This window comes from Lontra canadensis, unplaced genomic scaffold (genome assembly GCF_010015895.1).
Source record: "Lontra canadensis isolate GAN:19392208 unplaced genomic scaffold, GSC_riverotter_1.0 scaffold67, whole genome shotgun sequence".
Lineage (NCBI taxonomy): Eukaryota > Metazoa > Chordata > Mammalia > Carnivora > Mustelidae > Lontra > Lontra canadensis.
In genome coordinates, this window is record NW_022631061.1 from 6,976,722 (window position 1) to 6,994,111 (window position 17,390).

At 33.5% G+C, this 17,390-nt stretch overlaps 1 protein-coding gene across 14 annotated transcripts in view; it reads left to right on the forward strand.

Moving 5' to 3' along the window:
- Positions 1-17,390, forward strand: part of NBEA (neurobeachin) — a 664,613-nt gene that overhangs the window by 196,619 nt on the left and 450,604 nt on the right. For all 14 annotated transcript variants that reach the window (XM_032880041.1, XM_032880043.1, XM_032880047.1 and 11 more), the window contains 6 exons: positions 2,433-2,514; positions 3,361-3,484; positions 4,301-4,493; positions 6,465-7,481; positions 9,206-9,423; positions 12,707-12,860. In XM_032880041.1, coding sequence (XP_032735932.1) covers positions 2,433-2,514; positions 3,361-3,484; positions 4,301-4,493; positions 6,465-7,481; positions 9,206-9,423; positions 12,707-12,860 — 1,788 coding nt within the window. The remainder of the gene's footprint in view (positions 1-2,432; positions 2,515-3,360; positions 3,485-4,300; positions 4,494-6,464; positions 7,482-9,205; positions 9,424-12,706; positions 12,861-17,390) is intronic.

Below are 17,390 nucleotides of genomic sequence, written 5' to 3' on the forward strand. Positions count from 1 at the left end.
TCACAAGTAGGCAGAGAGGCAGGCTGAGAGGGGGAAGCAGGCTCCCCACTGAGCAGAGAGCCTGATGCGGGGCTCGATCCCAGGACCCTGAGACCATGACCTGAGCCAAAGGCAGAGGCTTTAACCCACTGAGCCACCCAGGCGCCCCAATAAGTGACAATATTAAAGGACAAAGTGAGTTAGACCTTTTGGCAGTATATAACAGACAACACTATAAAAGATGTAAAGATGATTGCAGAACACTTAAAATGTGGCTAATGTGAATTGAGATGTGCTCTGAGGGATTTCATGTCCATATGTGGCTCTGTCCATTTTGTACTATTTTGTTTTTTTAGGGGCTGGGGTTACTTCCTGTGTGTATCTCTAATCAATACCAGTCAAACCTCCGTGGCCCATCTTTTAGTCATATCCTTTCATTAAAATGTTTACATTTATATTCATCTCTTCTTATTTATATCTCATTATTTCCCTCTTCCTTTTATAAACTCATATAGGTTCTTAATGACAGTCTATCATGTTTTATTATTTAACAGGAGCATATATTTTTGCTTGTCTCTGGAGTATTAATTAATTGATTCTTGAAATATAGTTCTACCTAGCAACTACGTTTCTCATTCCAAACATGTAGCAGAGTGTGGACACATAAAGGGCTCTTTTAAATACATGCTGGATTGAGTTTCTAAATATGTTTTGGTAATTTAAAAAAGCTCTTATGTGAATATGTGATAGTATTCAAAATACTTTTCACATGTAGAGCCTTACTTATTTGATCTTCCTAGCAGTTTTAGATTAGATAGGCAAGGCAATTGTTACCCTCATCTTTAGAAGATCAAATAGGAACTTAAAAAGGAAAATGTAAAACAGTAGATTCTTTGAGATAAGTTTTGTTTTCTGTATAATGAGGTTTCTTCTTTTTGGGGTGAGGAAGTTTTGACTATTCTCTATCATGGAAGAGTATGGCGTAGTCTTTTCCAAGCTTGTCTACATTTATTTTGTATCGATTTATAACCAGAATTTTAGGGATTTTGTCTGCTCAGCTGTAGGTCCACACCAGTGCTTTTTCGGGCAGATGAATGGGAAAACCTTGTAAGCATATACCAACCGCTGAATGTTCTTTGGCATTTTCAGATTCTTTGGGTTTTCAAAGAAATTTCTGTCCCATCTGTCAGTTCAGTCTAATTAGTAGTGCATGTCTGTAGTGCTCTGTTGAGAAAATTCTGAGGCCCTGTTTGGTATTAACAACAAAGTGTTTCATGAGAGTGAAGGAGATCCTTATGGTCTATATTTATCATTTTAGTAATAAGTTAGTTTTTATTTCAAGTCAATACCTTTACATCCCTGATATGTAATAAGTCAGTTTCTTATCTTCTTTTTCTTCTTTTTTCTCAAGTCTGAGCAGAAAGGTCAGAAAAATGTCACTGCTGTTATGGTCTTTTTCTAATCAGATGGGATCATCTCTGGCTCATTTACTTTTCTCCATCCCCAACTTTTACAAAATAGCTAGGTACAACTAGGCTCTCAACTAACTTTTACGGTTTATTCACAGATTTTTTTTTACCTTACCTTGGGGTGAACCAAAAGTTTCATTCAGAACTTAGTATGTTAAGTTAAACAGGAAATTAAATCGCTAATATAAAATTACATCTTTATTAAGTATAGTCCCATTAGATTTTTTTTTATATATGCAGGAATAGAGGTATATACAAGATAAAGCCTAAAATACAGTGAAAAGTCACATATTCATTATTTATATATAATTCAGTTATCCATGCTTAAATTTCATAAATGTTTGAGTACTGGCACTGTGTAAGGCACTGTGCTGATTGTTAGGAACATAATAGCAAAAACGATGTATAAGAATCCAGCACTCATAGAGACTGCATTTTAGTGGAAAATTTTAAAAAATGTTTTAGAATTTTATTTTTGATTTGGTCAACTTTTTGTCATTTTGTTTTTGAAGAAAGTTTAAAGAAAAATTCATGGGTAAATGGCAATGAGCCACATTTTTAATAAAGATTTTTCCCCTCCCACACTTCATTTTGATGTTAGGACCCAGGCTCATACATTATTTTTTAAATTTACTTATTTTCTAAGTTTTTTTAAATTAATGATGACATAAAGAGTCAAATGTTTACAACTCATAGTTTAAGTATATTAAGGAAGTACACTGTGAAGGTATTTCAAACAGAATAAATTTTTGGGATTTCCTAATAATCCTTCCTACTATAGATATTGGTTCTTTTTTGTCTTTATCCATAATAAACAGAATTTGGAAACTAAAGAGTTAAAGAAGATGTGGAATGACTGGAAGACACTTTAGAAGATTTCATTTGATTTTGACAGAATTGACATTTCTTGCAGATTCTTTGTGTATTTTGAAATAATGATTTTAAATTATTTTCTCAATGAAATTCAAATTCTTCATCTTTCAGATCTTGACAGAGCAAGTATGTACTCAAGTTGTACACAAACCACATCCAGAGCCAGATTCTACAGTGAAAATTCAGAATCCAAGTGAGCAAACAGCATTTTTTCCCCTTATATTTCCTATGTTGTACTTTTCATCCCTGTGACTTATTTTGTAACTAGAAGTATGCAGCTCTTAATTCCCTTCACCTCTCATTTGCCCATCTCCCTACTCTCCTCTCAACTTGTCCATTTCTGTTTGTTGTTTTTTTAGATTCCACACGTAATTGAAATCATACGGTACTTGGCATTTTTCGTTTAGCGTAGTACCCTCTAAGTCCATCCATGTTGTTGCAAAAGGCAAGATCTCATTCTTTTTAATGACTAATATTCTATTGTGTGTATATACATCTTTTTTGTCTGCTGATGGACATTTAGGTTGGTTCCATACCTTGGCTATTGTAAATAATATTGTAGTGAACAGAGGTACATGCATCTTTTAGAATTAGTGGTTTCATCTTCTTTGGGTCAGTACCCAGTAGTGGAATCATTGGATCATAAGATAATTCTATTTTTAATTTTTTGAGGACCCTTCATACTGTGTTTCACAGTGGCTGCAGCAAGTTACATTCTCACCAACAGTGCACGAGAGTTCCCTTTTCTCCACATCCCTCACCAAAGCTTATTTCTTGTTTTTTGATACTAGCCAAATGTTCTTTATTGTAATTATTATTTTTTGAAGCCAGCCAAACATTCTTTATTGTAACGCAATAGTAACATGGTAACACGGAAAACTAAATCAAAACTTTGCATAACTGATGATTGCCATAGTTCATGATACTTATAACTCACTTATCATAAGGCTAAGTTGAAAATGAGTAAAACTTTTTAAGGGGAAGTTATGATGCAGTTATAAGTCTTGACTTCTTTTTTGTTGTTGTTGTTCATTCACAGTGATTCTTAAGGTGGTGGCAACTCTGTTAAAAAATTCTACACCAAGTCCAGAACTGATGGAAGTTCGTCGTTTATTTTTATCTGATATGATAAAACTTTTCAGTAACAGCCGTGAAAATAGAAGGTAAGCAGTTTCAATACCATAACAAAACTTTGTTCTGTAATGATATTCTCTCCTTTATTTTCAGTCTCTTTCAAAATATGTTTTCAAATTTTTCCCATATTGCTAAATAATTGTAATTATCAGAAAAAGCATTTTATGTTTCTTTGATATAATCAACATTCATTATATTTATATTCATTATTATTTTTATGTGATTATGTGGGTATTATATTTTAATTGTGTCTGTAAATATAGAGTTTCACAAACCCTTATTTAAAATTCACTATTCCTTTTGGTGATACCTATCTATTGTAATCAAGTTGGATTTGCTCATATTCATCTATGCTTCCTCAATTTTTGTCTGATAACTGATTGTTGTCATGCAGTTTTGAGCTGGTTAGCTAAGACATGGGGTACAATCTAAGGCTATGGTGGCTTCGTGAGTCTTTAATTTCACAAATACTTATTGAGTAGTATGTATAAAGCACTGTGCTGCACAGGTTATCTTAGTATATAGTCTTGGTACAATTTAGTGGGGAAGGTAATAAAACAGTGATTATAATGTATTAAGTGCATTGTGAGTGGTACATGTGATGGGGAGTAGAGAAACAGTAGCAAAATCTGACTGGGAGTGTTAGGAAACCAATTTGAAATGATAATTTGGATTTTTCCAGGTAGAAAAATGGGAGGAAATCTTCCCAGGTATAGAAAATAGAATGTGCAGAATGACTGTGCACCTTACTTTATCTAGGTCAGATCATATTTTCACTATCTAAATTTCAAAATAGTAAATTCTAATATAAATTAGATGTTTTTAATGAGTTTTTTCCCCACTAGATGCTTATTGCAGTGTTCAGTATGGCAGGATTGGATGTTTTCTCTTGGCTATATCAATCCTAAAAATTCTGAGGAACAGAAGATTACCGAGATGGTCTACAATATCTTCCGAATTCTGTTGTACCATGCAATAAAATATGAATGGGGAGGATGGAGAGTCTGGGTGGATACGCTCTCAATAGCCCATTCCAAGGTAACAAGAAATTCAGTATTTTATATCTCTGTATTTCAGCGGCAGTTTGAATGTCTGTAAACACTCTTCTGGTGCCATCTTGTGGACAATTTACCTCATGGCCCATTCCTTTATCTCCCCTTTCTCTCTTGTCTTTGGTTTTATTTTCTCTGCATTTATAAACTGTTAGAGCATGAAATGTTTTGTAGATAATTTAACTGAAACCCCAGGTTTATGAATTAGGAATTTTAGACCCCACAAATTACCCCACCTTTATTTTATAGCTTGAGTCTGAGTCAATAGCTCTTTTACCTAAAACATACCTACTGGTTCTTAAAAGAATAATTTCATGAAATATACTCTGAAATATATGTTTTAAGACTTTTAAAAGTAGTCAAAAATTGCCTTTATTTCCAAGTGAATCATAATTAAATATTTAAGTTTAATGGTATTTTTAATTGCATTATCTTTTCTTTTTAATTCTAAGAATTTGTATATCTATATTTTAAATATTATCTGATCTTGGTAAGAAAGAGTAGTGGGTTACAGTAAACAATTGTGCACTTTATATTCTATAACATTTCTCATTATGTGGAGCCATAGAAAAAGCATGGGTGTTAGAAGTTGGCTTTTACTCTAAGTCTATGCCACAGTTCAGTTTTGTGACTTTAGAACATGCATTTAGTCCTTTTGTGCAAGGATTAGAAAAAATTTTTTTTAATGTTTTTAAGATGTACAGATAGTAAATATCTTGGGTTTTGGGAGCTGTACAGCCTCTGAAGCAACTGTTTAACTCTGCCATGTAGTGTGAAAATAGCCATAGACAGTATTTAGAAAACTGAGTATGGCTGTGTTCTCATAAAGCTTTACTTACTGAACAGGTTATAAGCCCATCTGGTTCATGGGTCATAGTTTGTTAGCCCTCACTTCAGGACTTGATTTCCTCTTCTGTAAAGTAAAGGGGGTTTGGTTTCAAGATAATCTCCAAAGGAAGAGCCCTCTCAACCTAAAATCCTATTCTCATTTAAATATATGTCAGTATAATGTGTACCTATAAGGCAAGATTTTGAACTTTATTATTTTCAATTTTATTTTTAAGTTTTTAAAAACTTACTTATTTGAGAGTGAGTGAGCGAGAGAGAGAAAGAGTGAGAGTGCGGGCACAAGCATGAACAGGGGTAGGGGCAGAGGAGAGGGGAAAGCAGACTCACTGCTGAGCAGGGAGCCTGCGTAGGGGCTAGATCTCTAGACTCCAGGATCATGTCCTGAGGCTGGAGGCAGACTGAGCTGCCCAGGCGCCCCTATTGTTTTCAATTTTAGAAGAGCTTTTTTATTTGTTAAAACTTACATATTACAATATATTGGCACCTTTTATCATTACATTAACAAATTTTAAAGTAGTATTTTATAAGAAAAAACTGCATTTTTGTGAAAATATATATATCATAATTATTTTTAAACAAGTCTGTGTAAAGTAACCAATTAAAGTAGCTTATATAAAGATAAAATTGTGATATTTTAACAGTTTATAATGTATATATTTATAGATATGTGATTTTTAAAAAGTCTTAGTTGTTGGAAATAGACACACATGTGAGTAATAGATGCTGAAAATTGATATAGCAATAGTACTTTGGATATTATATATTATTAGCTGATTTTCTGTTTTAGCTGAACTCAAATATGTAGGAGTTCAACTGACATATTAGGTTAGAGTAACATTGGTTAGGGTAACATTGAAATACTTAATCTAGAAGAAAACATTGCTGTACTTAAAATTTTAATGTTGCTAGTTTACAGGTCATATAATAAGTCATATCTATTTTTGATGATTATTTCCAATTACTTAATGGAACTTATTTTAAAATTAATATGTACTACATTTGAAATCTTAAAATTTTGATACTTTTTCTATTATCATAACTTTATTTCTATTTTTTTTTCTTCTCGGTATGTATATAAAATGCCTTAATTTTTTCACTTATTCCTAAGGTCACTTATGAAGCACATAAAGAATACCTAGCCAAAATGTATGAAGAATATCAGAGACAAGAGGAGGAAAACATTAAAAAGGGGAAAAAAGGGAATGTGAGCACCATCTCTGGTCTTTCATCACAGACTACAGGAGCAAAAGGTGGAATGGAAATTCGAGAGATAGAAGATCTTTCACAAAGCCAGAGTCCAGAAAGTGAGACAGATTACCCTGTCAGCACAGATACTAGAGACTTGCTCATGTCAACAAAAGTGCCAGATGATATTCTTGGAAATTCAGATAGACCGGGAAGTGGTGTACACGTGGAAGTGCATGATCTTTTAGTTGATATAAAAGCAGAGAAAGTAGAAGCAACAGAAGTAAAGCTCGATGATATGGATTTATCACCGGAGACTTTAGTTGGTGGAGAAAATGGTGCCCTTGTGGAGGTTGAATCGTTGCTGGATAATGTGTATAGTGCTGCTGTTGAAAAACTCCAGAACAATGTACATGGAAGTGTTGGTATCATTAAAAAAAATGAAGAAAAGGATAATGGTCCATTGATAACATTAGCAGATGAGAAAGATGAACTTTCTAATAGTAGTACATCATTTCTCTTTGATAAAATACCCAAACAGGAGGAGAAACTTCTTCCTGAACTTTCTAGCAATCACATTATTCCAAATATCCAGGATACACAAGTACATCTGGGTGTTAGTGATGATCTTGGATTGCTTGCTCACATGACTGGTAGTGTAGATTTAAGTTGTACATCAAGTATAATAGAAGAAAAAGAGTTCAAAATCCATACAACTTCAGATGGAATGAGCAGTATTTCTGAAAGAGACTTAGCGTCTTCCTCTAAAGGGTTAGAGTATGCTGAAATGACTGCTACAACTCTGGAAACTGAGTCATCTAGTAGCAAAATTGTACCAAATATTGATGCTGGAAGTATAATTTCAGACACTGAGAGATCTGACGACGGCAAGGAATCAGGAAAGGAAATCCGAAAAATCCAGACCACTGCTACAACGCAAGTGAGTTATCCTATATGAGTTCTAAAAATGCATCGAACAGGTAGCAAGTTGTTAACACTACAGCTGTAAGAGTCATTTCTTACCAGTTACACCATGTTTATACTTAATTATAGTATTGTAGTAATATATGGAGTCAAATAGTGTGGTAGAGACATTTAAGATACCTGAATTGTATTTCGAGCTCTGCCATGTTTTGTCTGTGTAACTTGGCTGAAACTCTCTGGGCCTGCATTTCCTTATACAGTACAAGAAGTTGTACTCTATTAAAATATGACCTTTTAGGGCTTTACCTATTCTGATATCTTACGACTCTGTGACTAAATTTACACATTTTGTACTCAAGATCTTCATTCTGAATACTTGATTAATTTTAACCTTTTAAGCTTCAGACCCAACCTTGTTCTGAAAAGAGGACTTGGAGCCCATATTGAACTGATAAATGAAGGGGAAGGGAAAAGGGAACTGTTATTTAGCAAGTGCCTACTATGTTCCAGGCACTGTGCTTGCTGTATGTTTTCAGATTTAATCCTCACAACCACCCTGTGAGGTAGGTAATTGGCTAAGAAAATTTGCATTATTAGCAGTGAGAATTTTCTTTACAACGACATGGCTAGGAATCTGTTATGAGAAAACTAAAGACTCTTAGGTCTGGCAGTGAGGAAATGTTAGTGCTGCAGTTCTGGCCTCACCAGCATAAAGCTAAAAATAGATGATGTTTTCTGATACGAATTTTAATTGTGGAGCTTTGAGTTTTAAGACTACTTCCTTATTTTCTAGACTAAATTACCTTACGGTTAAGAGTTGAAAAATACTTTAACCCTTAATGATTTGTTTTTTGGTGGTTTTCCAGGTTTTCCACTCACCTTTAATGTCCTCAAAGACAAAATTAACATGTTTCCATTAGAATTATAAAAAGTAAACCATACCTTTCTTTGTACTCTAATGATAGTATTATATTCTGTGTTTGGAAAATAAAAACAGAAACAAACAAAAGATATCTTCTGTGTATGGGAAGGCTATTTTAATTTTTTTTTTGTTGTTGAATGCTATTTTCCATTTTTTGTGGCAGTTGTACCACAGTGATAACTGGAAGGGAGTGAAAATACTGCATTAGGAGACTTAAAAGAAAGGAAAGCGTGGTGCATTGTTTTTCAACATGATAATCACTGGGCTTGCCTGGTTTTCATGTAGAGTTTGTAACCATTTTCTGGTTTTCTAACTTATCAAATAGATGTACTGTTTTTCTAAATTGAAGTATTGTGAATGAAATAGACTTTTGAATTAACTTAAATCAGTTCAAGTAATATTTTTTTTAATCTTGTGTTTCCAGTTATAGTTAGTTGATGACATATATCCAGTACATTTCAGTTTGAGTTATATGCTTTCTTTCCTAAGGAAGAAATGTGGTCTAATATGAAGACTCCATAAATAGGAGTAAAGAGGACTTGGTTTTCAACGTGAACCTTGGTGTTGGAACTGAGGTCTTTGAATGCCTTGCCTAATTTTTGAAACAGCAAAATAAAAGTAATCAAAGTGGCCTCTTCGGCTTAAAAAGGTTTCTGTCCAGGGAATCACCAGATGACTAATATATGTAAAATATATTAACTTACAAAAGTAATATGCAAATCTTTACTCACTCACTCACTTGACTATACTTGCTGTTTTCTTTTTGAGACGAGGCAGTTCTTTCACAGTCTACAAAAGTTCACCTTGTCTTTCTCTAGGCTGTTCAGGGCCGGTCTATTACACAGCAGGACAGAGATCTCCGCGTCGATTTAGGATTTCGAGGAATGCCTATGACTGAGGAACAGCGGCGCCAGTTCAGCCCAGGCCCACGCACTACAATGTTCCGTATTCCTGAGTTTAAATGGTCTCCAATGCACCAGCGACTTCTCACCGACTTACTATTTGCATTAGAAACAGATGTACATGTTTGGAGGAGGTAGAAATATTTCTTTTCTTAAATAAGGCAGCTTTCACTTAAGAAAATGAATATTTTAAATTAGTGACATCAGTTGATCCATAAGGGAATTATATCACTGAATAATCTCAAAAATTGAACTTATTAAAAATCCAACATTGAAATTTTATATAGAAACGTGAATATTTTCACAAAGGTTATAAGGCCTTGGACTCTTATCAAAGGTATCCAAGAATTTAGGCTTTAGACAATTAAAAAGCAAAATTTTGAAATCTGGTATTGCCTATTCTCTATATAAAAGAGATTTAACAATAACAATAGAAAGGTTCAGGTTTTGTTCAAAGCTGTTTCCACATTTTTATTCTTTTTCTGTTAAAATTAATACCATATACTAAATATATTCTTGGCAATAAGATTATAGCATATAGTGTTAAAATAAAATCTAGATCACCTTATGGCATCTATTTTTAGAGCCTTTACCCTTAAAGTAGTTAGTATCACTTCATATATAATCACTTAAAGAAACAGTCTACATAAATTAAATCATCACTTAAGGAAAACAAAGTCTGCATAAGTTAAATCATTACCTTGCCTCACTTTCTGTTAATTTTCTAATAGCAAATATGCAACAAATTAAGCAGTTATGAGAGTATATCATTTGTATGTGCATGCACATAAATTAGGAAGTTGACAGCTGTAACAATACCCCACTGTCATTGATTTAAACAGTCAGTAGCATGGTCTTCTCTGGACTGAAGGAGGCTTCTCTCCTCTTAATTTTCCTTCTGAGATTCAAGGTGGCTAATTCACCTTCCAGCACCCGTTCAACATAGGAAACTTGCCCAAACTAGAAGGCAGGGACTCTTCTTCTTCCTTCATCCCTTTCTTCATTCCTCCTCTTCCTTTTTTCCTTCTCCCTCCTCCACCTCTATCTCCTCTTTTTTCTTCTCCCCATTTTCTTTTCCTTCTTCTCTGTTCTTTCCTCCTCTATTTTTCCTCTACTTTTTCCCTTTCCCACTCCTTACTCCCCCTCTTCTTCTTTTCTAAAAGAAGCTCCTCAAGAAATCTCCCCCTTATCTCTCATGTGCCAGCAGTCAATCACCAACAAAGGGGAAATGGGGTTATAATGACTGGCTTATATAGAGCAATACTGGTTAGTAACCTAGTAACTAGAGAAAGAACAACCTTTCCTATACCTGATTAGCTCAAAAATAGAACAAAATCTGGATTGTGTTAGCAGGGAAGAAAGAATAACTATTATCGAAAAACAATCAGTGTCTGCCATAGAATGTTTTTACTTCTAAATTTTATTAGTTTGTCCTTAGTCTACTTATGTGATAGAAACAATGGTCTTTCCATTGCTAGTGCTGTTATATGCTAAATTACCTATGGATACTAAATAAGGAAACTAGAATACAATGAAATACATTACTATTAATATGACTATCAGTGGAGATGTATACTGTAACTTACTAATTACAATATTAGTAGTCCCCAAATGAGAGCTAGTCCACTTTCCTTCCTTTAACATAGGATGGAAACATAACATGCACACAGATACCATGTGTCTCTGTTCTCTTTCATGAGCTCTCATAAAATTCCCTGAACAGATTTTTACTTAATTTTTTAGAAGATTTTATTTTTATTTATTTGAGAGAGAAAGAGAGCACGTGCACAATCGGGTACAGGGAGGGGCAGAGGGGGAAGGAGAAAAGTGGACTCCCCACTGAGTGGGGAGCCTGATGCAGGGCTCCATCCCAGGACCCTGAGATCATAACCTGAGCTGAAGGCAAATGCTTAACCAACTGAACCACCCAGGTGCCCCTAATTAATTTTTTTTTAAAGATAGCACTTATTTTTAGGATTGGGCAAACATCTTAACATCTAAGATGTCATAGATGATAGTTTACAATTGGAAGGAGTGAGAATCAATTGACTTAATTGATCATGCTGAAGATTGAGTATCAGCTACACTAAAGATGAACTGATATCTGGCATTCCATTCAGTTGTTGATGCTTTGTCTTCAGAGAATTTATCCTTAACCAAATCCAAACCAAGCATCCTTAGACAAGCATGTTCTCTCATCTTGCCACCCTCATGTATATGAAAAGAAGAATGACTAATTATTTTTGCTGTCAGTAAGATGCATCATGAGCAATGGAAGGTCTTTTCCTTATTGCAGATACCATGAACATTACTTAACTTCACACACAAGGAGAAGAAAGTGGCCACACACCTCCTAGTGAACTAATGCTGAGTCCTTGGAGTGAATGAGGCCTCAGTTGGTTTCACTATCTTCTTGACTGGATCTGTCACAGTGTTTAAGTCCTATAGCACTTGCCCTGTTTCCAAATTGGAGTAGCCACTGCATACCAGATACCACTGATTTCCTATAAAAATAGGGTGATGAGCTTTCTTTTCAGTCTTTCCTAAAACTGAATCTTTTGGTTGACGGAACTGGCTATTGGCATCAGTACGGAAACCAACTGGCAGCTTTCCTTGACGAACCCTTTGACACATGGACACCATTTCACGTCTACAGCTGTTTGTGGGATGTTGGGGAAAAAGTGAAACTTCAAAATTGGAAAATAGACCAAATTTGAGAAAATTGAACAAAAAAGAACAATTGATCATGGAGTAATCGCTTTTTTTCCATTAGAAAATAGTTTATATTCTTGACAGACATCAAACTAAAGCAGTGTATTTTTCTGGGTATCTAAGTTGCATGTTTTGTATGGAAAAGCTGCACTGCTGACCTTTAAGATCTTTTTCATTTTTTTATTCAGTAAGTCCTTGAATTTTTACTGACTTATTTATATTTCCCTAACATGTCACTTCTGTGACTAGCAGTACACATTTTCAGTATGGCTGGTCACAGGTGGGGCTGTAATCTGGTGATAAACAGAAACTCCCTGAAAGGTAAACTTGGAGTTAACTATCCAGTTGTTCTAGATTACCTGAGGATGGTAAATAAGGAAAACTGATTTCAACATAAAATAACCAGCTTTTGTGAAAATAAACTTAAGCTAATTTAAATCAATTGACCTAAATCTGGTCAACACACTTATTTTTAAAGCAGAAACCCCCATTAATGAGTTAATACATCTGGACACAAAGAAACTCTGCAAGGATGAATGTTAAGTTTTGGGTAATATGCTATCTCAGTTTTAAATTATTTTCTTTTCTAATAGTTCCATTTTAAATTTGCCTAGCTCTTCAACATTTTTCACTTTTATAAATGTTATAGTTAACTTCTTAAGCTAAGGAAATGTTCATTTATGTTTTGTTTTTCTGCTCTTTTAGCCATTCCACAAAGTCTGTAATGGATTTTGTCAATAGCAATGAAAATATAATTTTTGTACATAACACAATTCACCTCATTTCCCAAATGGTAGACAACATCATTATCGCTTGTGGAGGAATTTTACCTTTGCTCTCTGCTGCTACATCACCAACTGTAAGTACTTTGCTTCCATCTAGTGGTGTATTTTGTAATTACCTGACTAGAGCCTGTCAGTGTTTTCTGCTGTAAACGGATGGATTTTAAGGAGACATATTCACCTAAGGAAACTTCTCCCCATTTCTTTTTGTCAGTGTTGGGTTTCAGCTATGTGTGTTTATGGAAACATTTCTCTGGTGATTTGATGAATACTTTTGAAGAAGAGCCATAGCTATAAGTGACTTACTTTATTTTCTATATATTGCCTATTTCTTCAAATACATATTACAGTGAACTTAAAATTTTTATTCTGTTACTCTTGAAATTCTAAATACAAGCACATGGTTGTTGTGTAAGTAGAGTCATAAATCCAAATTTAGAAAAAAGTCATTAGATATGCAAAACCTCATGTGAATTGAAATATTATTTCTAAACTTAGTATTATTTTAAACTATGTGTGGAACTTCTACATTCTTATTCTCTGAGATTTAATCTTGAAGCTAGCAAATTGCTTCCAAAAGGGAGCCTAATTTAATGAATTCTTATTTAAAACTTAGGTATCTCAGAAAAAAAATGTAAATAACATACCATTTTTATGCTATCTGAACAATTTCATAATCCTCAAAAAACTCAACTTTTTACAGACATATGGACTGTAATAACATTTGCATCTGACTTTATCTAGTTCAACGTTTATTTAAAAAGTATAGCTGTCTTTCTAGATAAAACATGGAAATCTATTAATAAGTTTGAAAGGCATTTAACATTAATTATATATGTTTAAAATATAGTAGGTCAGTGTTAACTTTATATTTTAGTTGTAGTTCAAAAAAATCTCTGATTTATATATATATTTTAAAAAAACTCCATAGCTGCTTGCTCAGATAAGAAAGAATGTAGAACTCTGTTTAGCATATTGATTGTGTTCCTGCCACTGTACTGGAAACTAATCCATGAGCCCAGAAAGTACTCTCTCCAGAGAAACTGACCCTTTTGTTAAGATATCTTTTACTTGGCGCAGCAGTGTTTCCAAATTAATCTCTAGTTTTATTACACTATTAACCAGCTTATCTTACATGATTCCTTTTCTCTCTATAGTTTTTTCAATGCCATCATCCCCAAAGTATCACTGAAATTTAAAGATTGGCAACAAAAGATTGCATGCCCAACATCTTTCCCTCCTCACAGGCACATACACTTTCATTTCACCCATGAATTTATTCAAAAAGTTGACAAAGTCTAGATCAAGAGGGAAAGCAGCAAATGGATTGTCATTATTAGGGCCTTAATGAAATTAGCAGCTAAGCAAGGAAATGGAGCCTGGAAGAAAAATAGTTGATGATATGTGAAGAATGTAGATATCCTGTGAGATTAATGTACCTACCATGCCTTCTCTTCAGTCTCTGATTTCTCCTGGTGATTTATCCCAAATTCAGGTAAATCGAGAGTTGTTGTCAAAATGCATTCTAATATTAAAACAGGGAGGGTCTTTTTCCCTTCTACACATTAAAAACTGAAAAATACCATTATTTTCTCCTGACATTTTTCTTCAACATATAAAAATTTTAATATTTTCTAAATAATCATTTGTTATCAAGAAATTTTAAAAGGTTGAATTGAAATTCATTTTATAATATTGTTTTAAAATTTAGTGCAGAACTGAAAATGACTCCTATATAAAATTAGTAGTATTAAAATTTGTGTAGGCTTAAAATATTCATATTACTAAATAATCTTCCAATTTTTTTAAGCTAAAAGATCTTCATCAAGATAGAGATAATAGGAAATTACCAAAATAAATTGTCCATAAATGTTATGATTTACATACTATTTCACTGCCCAAATTTACTTATTTTTTATTTTGTAATGAATATATATAATAAAGATACTGACATTTTGAGGTTTGACTTCCAAAATTATTACCTTTACAGTTTAGACCACTATATTTTACAGTTTGAAACTACTTGTTGCTTAGAATATTCCTTTTTTTAAAAGATTTTATTTATTTATTCAAGAGCAAGGGAGAACATGAGGTGGAGGAGGAAGAGGGAGAAGCAGGCTCTCCACTGAGCAGGGAGCCCTCCATGGGGCTCAATCCCAGGAACCTGGGATCATGACCTGAGCTGATGGCAAACACTTAGCTGACTGAGCCACCTACGTGCCCTTGCTTAGAATATTCTTAACAGATTTAGGAATTCAGTTGTAGAAAATCTTTTTCATTTCTATCTCTATATTTCTGTCATTTTGGCTCATTAACTGATTGTACCTATGCCTGGTTATACAACAGCTGGTTATGTTCTTTGAATAAGTTGCTTCCTTAAAAGAAATACCCAGACATTTTGTCCCACTTCATACTAGTAGAACCATGACTAGTGCTGATTGCTGAACATTGTTTTTCTTTACTTAACTGTGTAATATTTGTGCTAAAAATTGTAGTAGAGGGAGAAAGTTGGGAAAGATGAGATCAAATAAAGAAGAAAATTAGAACTGAATATCTAAAGAGCTTTTTGGTTTAGATTTAACCTGTAAAAATCCAAAAGTGAAAAAGGAAGCATTGACAGTATACAGGTTAGCAAAAGGAAACACTGTAATGTAGATGCCCTTATAATTTCAATCCTAGAAACATTTGATACTGATGTTTGAGTGATCTCATGATTTTGTTTAGGTTTGTGTAGTTTTAAAAATACTTATGCATTATGAATAATGCAGATGTGTATTTAATGAATAAATATGAATAACGATGGATGGCTGTGACTGGCAAACTTTTTCTGTATGTGTCAGATGATAACTATTTTCAGTTTTGTGGGCTATAATGGTATCTGTCTCAACTACTCAACTGCTTTTTTGCAAAAGCAACCATAGACAGTTACATAACAGAATGTGTGGATTTGTCTCAATAAAGCTTTATTTATAAAAACAGGCAGTGGGGCAGGGTGACTTCTGGGTCATAGTTTACTGACTTCTGACGTAGAACATAATCCTCAGATAAATTACAAATGTCATAGTATAATGTTTTAGTGGGAAAGCTATTATTTACTGACCATTGAAAATTCAATAGTTAGGGCTTAAGATAAACTCATTATTTCCTATTAAACAAGAACTTGAATTTTTAGAATTTTAGAAATTTTAGAAATTTAGAATTTTAATTTTTAGAACAATTTCATTGAACATTGTGGTCATTATGTTCTATTAGAAGATATGTAACTTTTCACATTCAGCCATGCTAATTTTTTATAGCATTTGACATGTCTAGTGTTGAAATTGTATTGATTTTGAGAGGGTAAGTAGAATGCTAGGTAGTCGTCTTTCTCCATTTTACCAAGGTGAACAACAATATTAGTTGTATTTATTTCTACTAGCAATGAACATGTGGACACAGGAATTTAAAATATGGTACCATATGTAATCGTTCAATATGAAATATTTAGTTGTAAATATAACAATAAATATATGATATTTTTATTCCAAAAACTGCAAAAGATGGGTAAAAGCAATCAAAAATGGTCTAAATAAATGGAGACTATACCATGTTTATGGGTTGGAGACTCAACGTAATAAAGGTAACACTTGCCCCCAAATTGATACTTAGATGTATCACAGTTCCTCTCAAAATCCCACCAAAATTTTTTGTAGTTATAAAAACTATTTTTAAAAAAGTTCACAGGAGATAGTTAAAACACTTTTGAAAGAATCATTATATATTAAACACAGTAACCATGACTGTGTGGTATCTTAGAGAGGCTTAGTCGATGGAACAGAACAAAAACACAGAAATGGATCCCCCCCAAAATACACGATTTTTTTTCCACATACGTCATAAGCAGTTCACATAAACAGGGTAATGCTAAGTTTTCTTTATAGTTCTCTGTTGAAAAAAATTATTATACAAAGCTCAATTTAGGAATATGTCCTTCCCATTTCTCAGTATAAGTATGGATCACAGATAAGTATGGAAATCTCATTTTCATCAAAACAAACATGTTTCCCATCATCAGTCAGATTCAGACATAATCTTTTTGGAGCTAGGATTCAATATTAAAGTATATGGATTTTGGCACAAGATAAATCTGTATTTTAATCTGAGTTCTACCACTTACTAGATAGGACCTCACAACTTCATTATGAAAAGGTGTTAATAATGCTTATTTAACAGGGAGTTTGTGAAAATTAGGATAAGTAATAAGTGTAAAGCTCATTAGATGGAGAAGAGGCTCTTGATGTTTCCTTCATTTAGTTCTTTTTGAAACTGTTTATTCAGAACTGTGTCACGATAGAGTAACTTTCCCATTTGTAAAATAATCTGCCATATTCAGAATTCTAAAATAGGATATTTGAGGCAAATTTATTTATAATGGGTGATTTATTTTGATGGCAAAGATTTACATGGTATAGTCTTTTTGTCTGCCATCCCAGTGGGATTGGCATAGTGGTGGTCTGTTTTCTGCTCTGAGATCTCATATGAATATACTAATTCCCACTAGGGGTAACATTTGTGTATTGCTGTTGTAGTATTGTCGTGCAATTAAAGTTTAGATTAGAAGACAACTA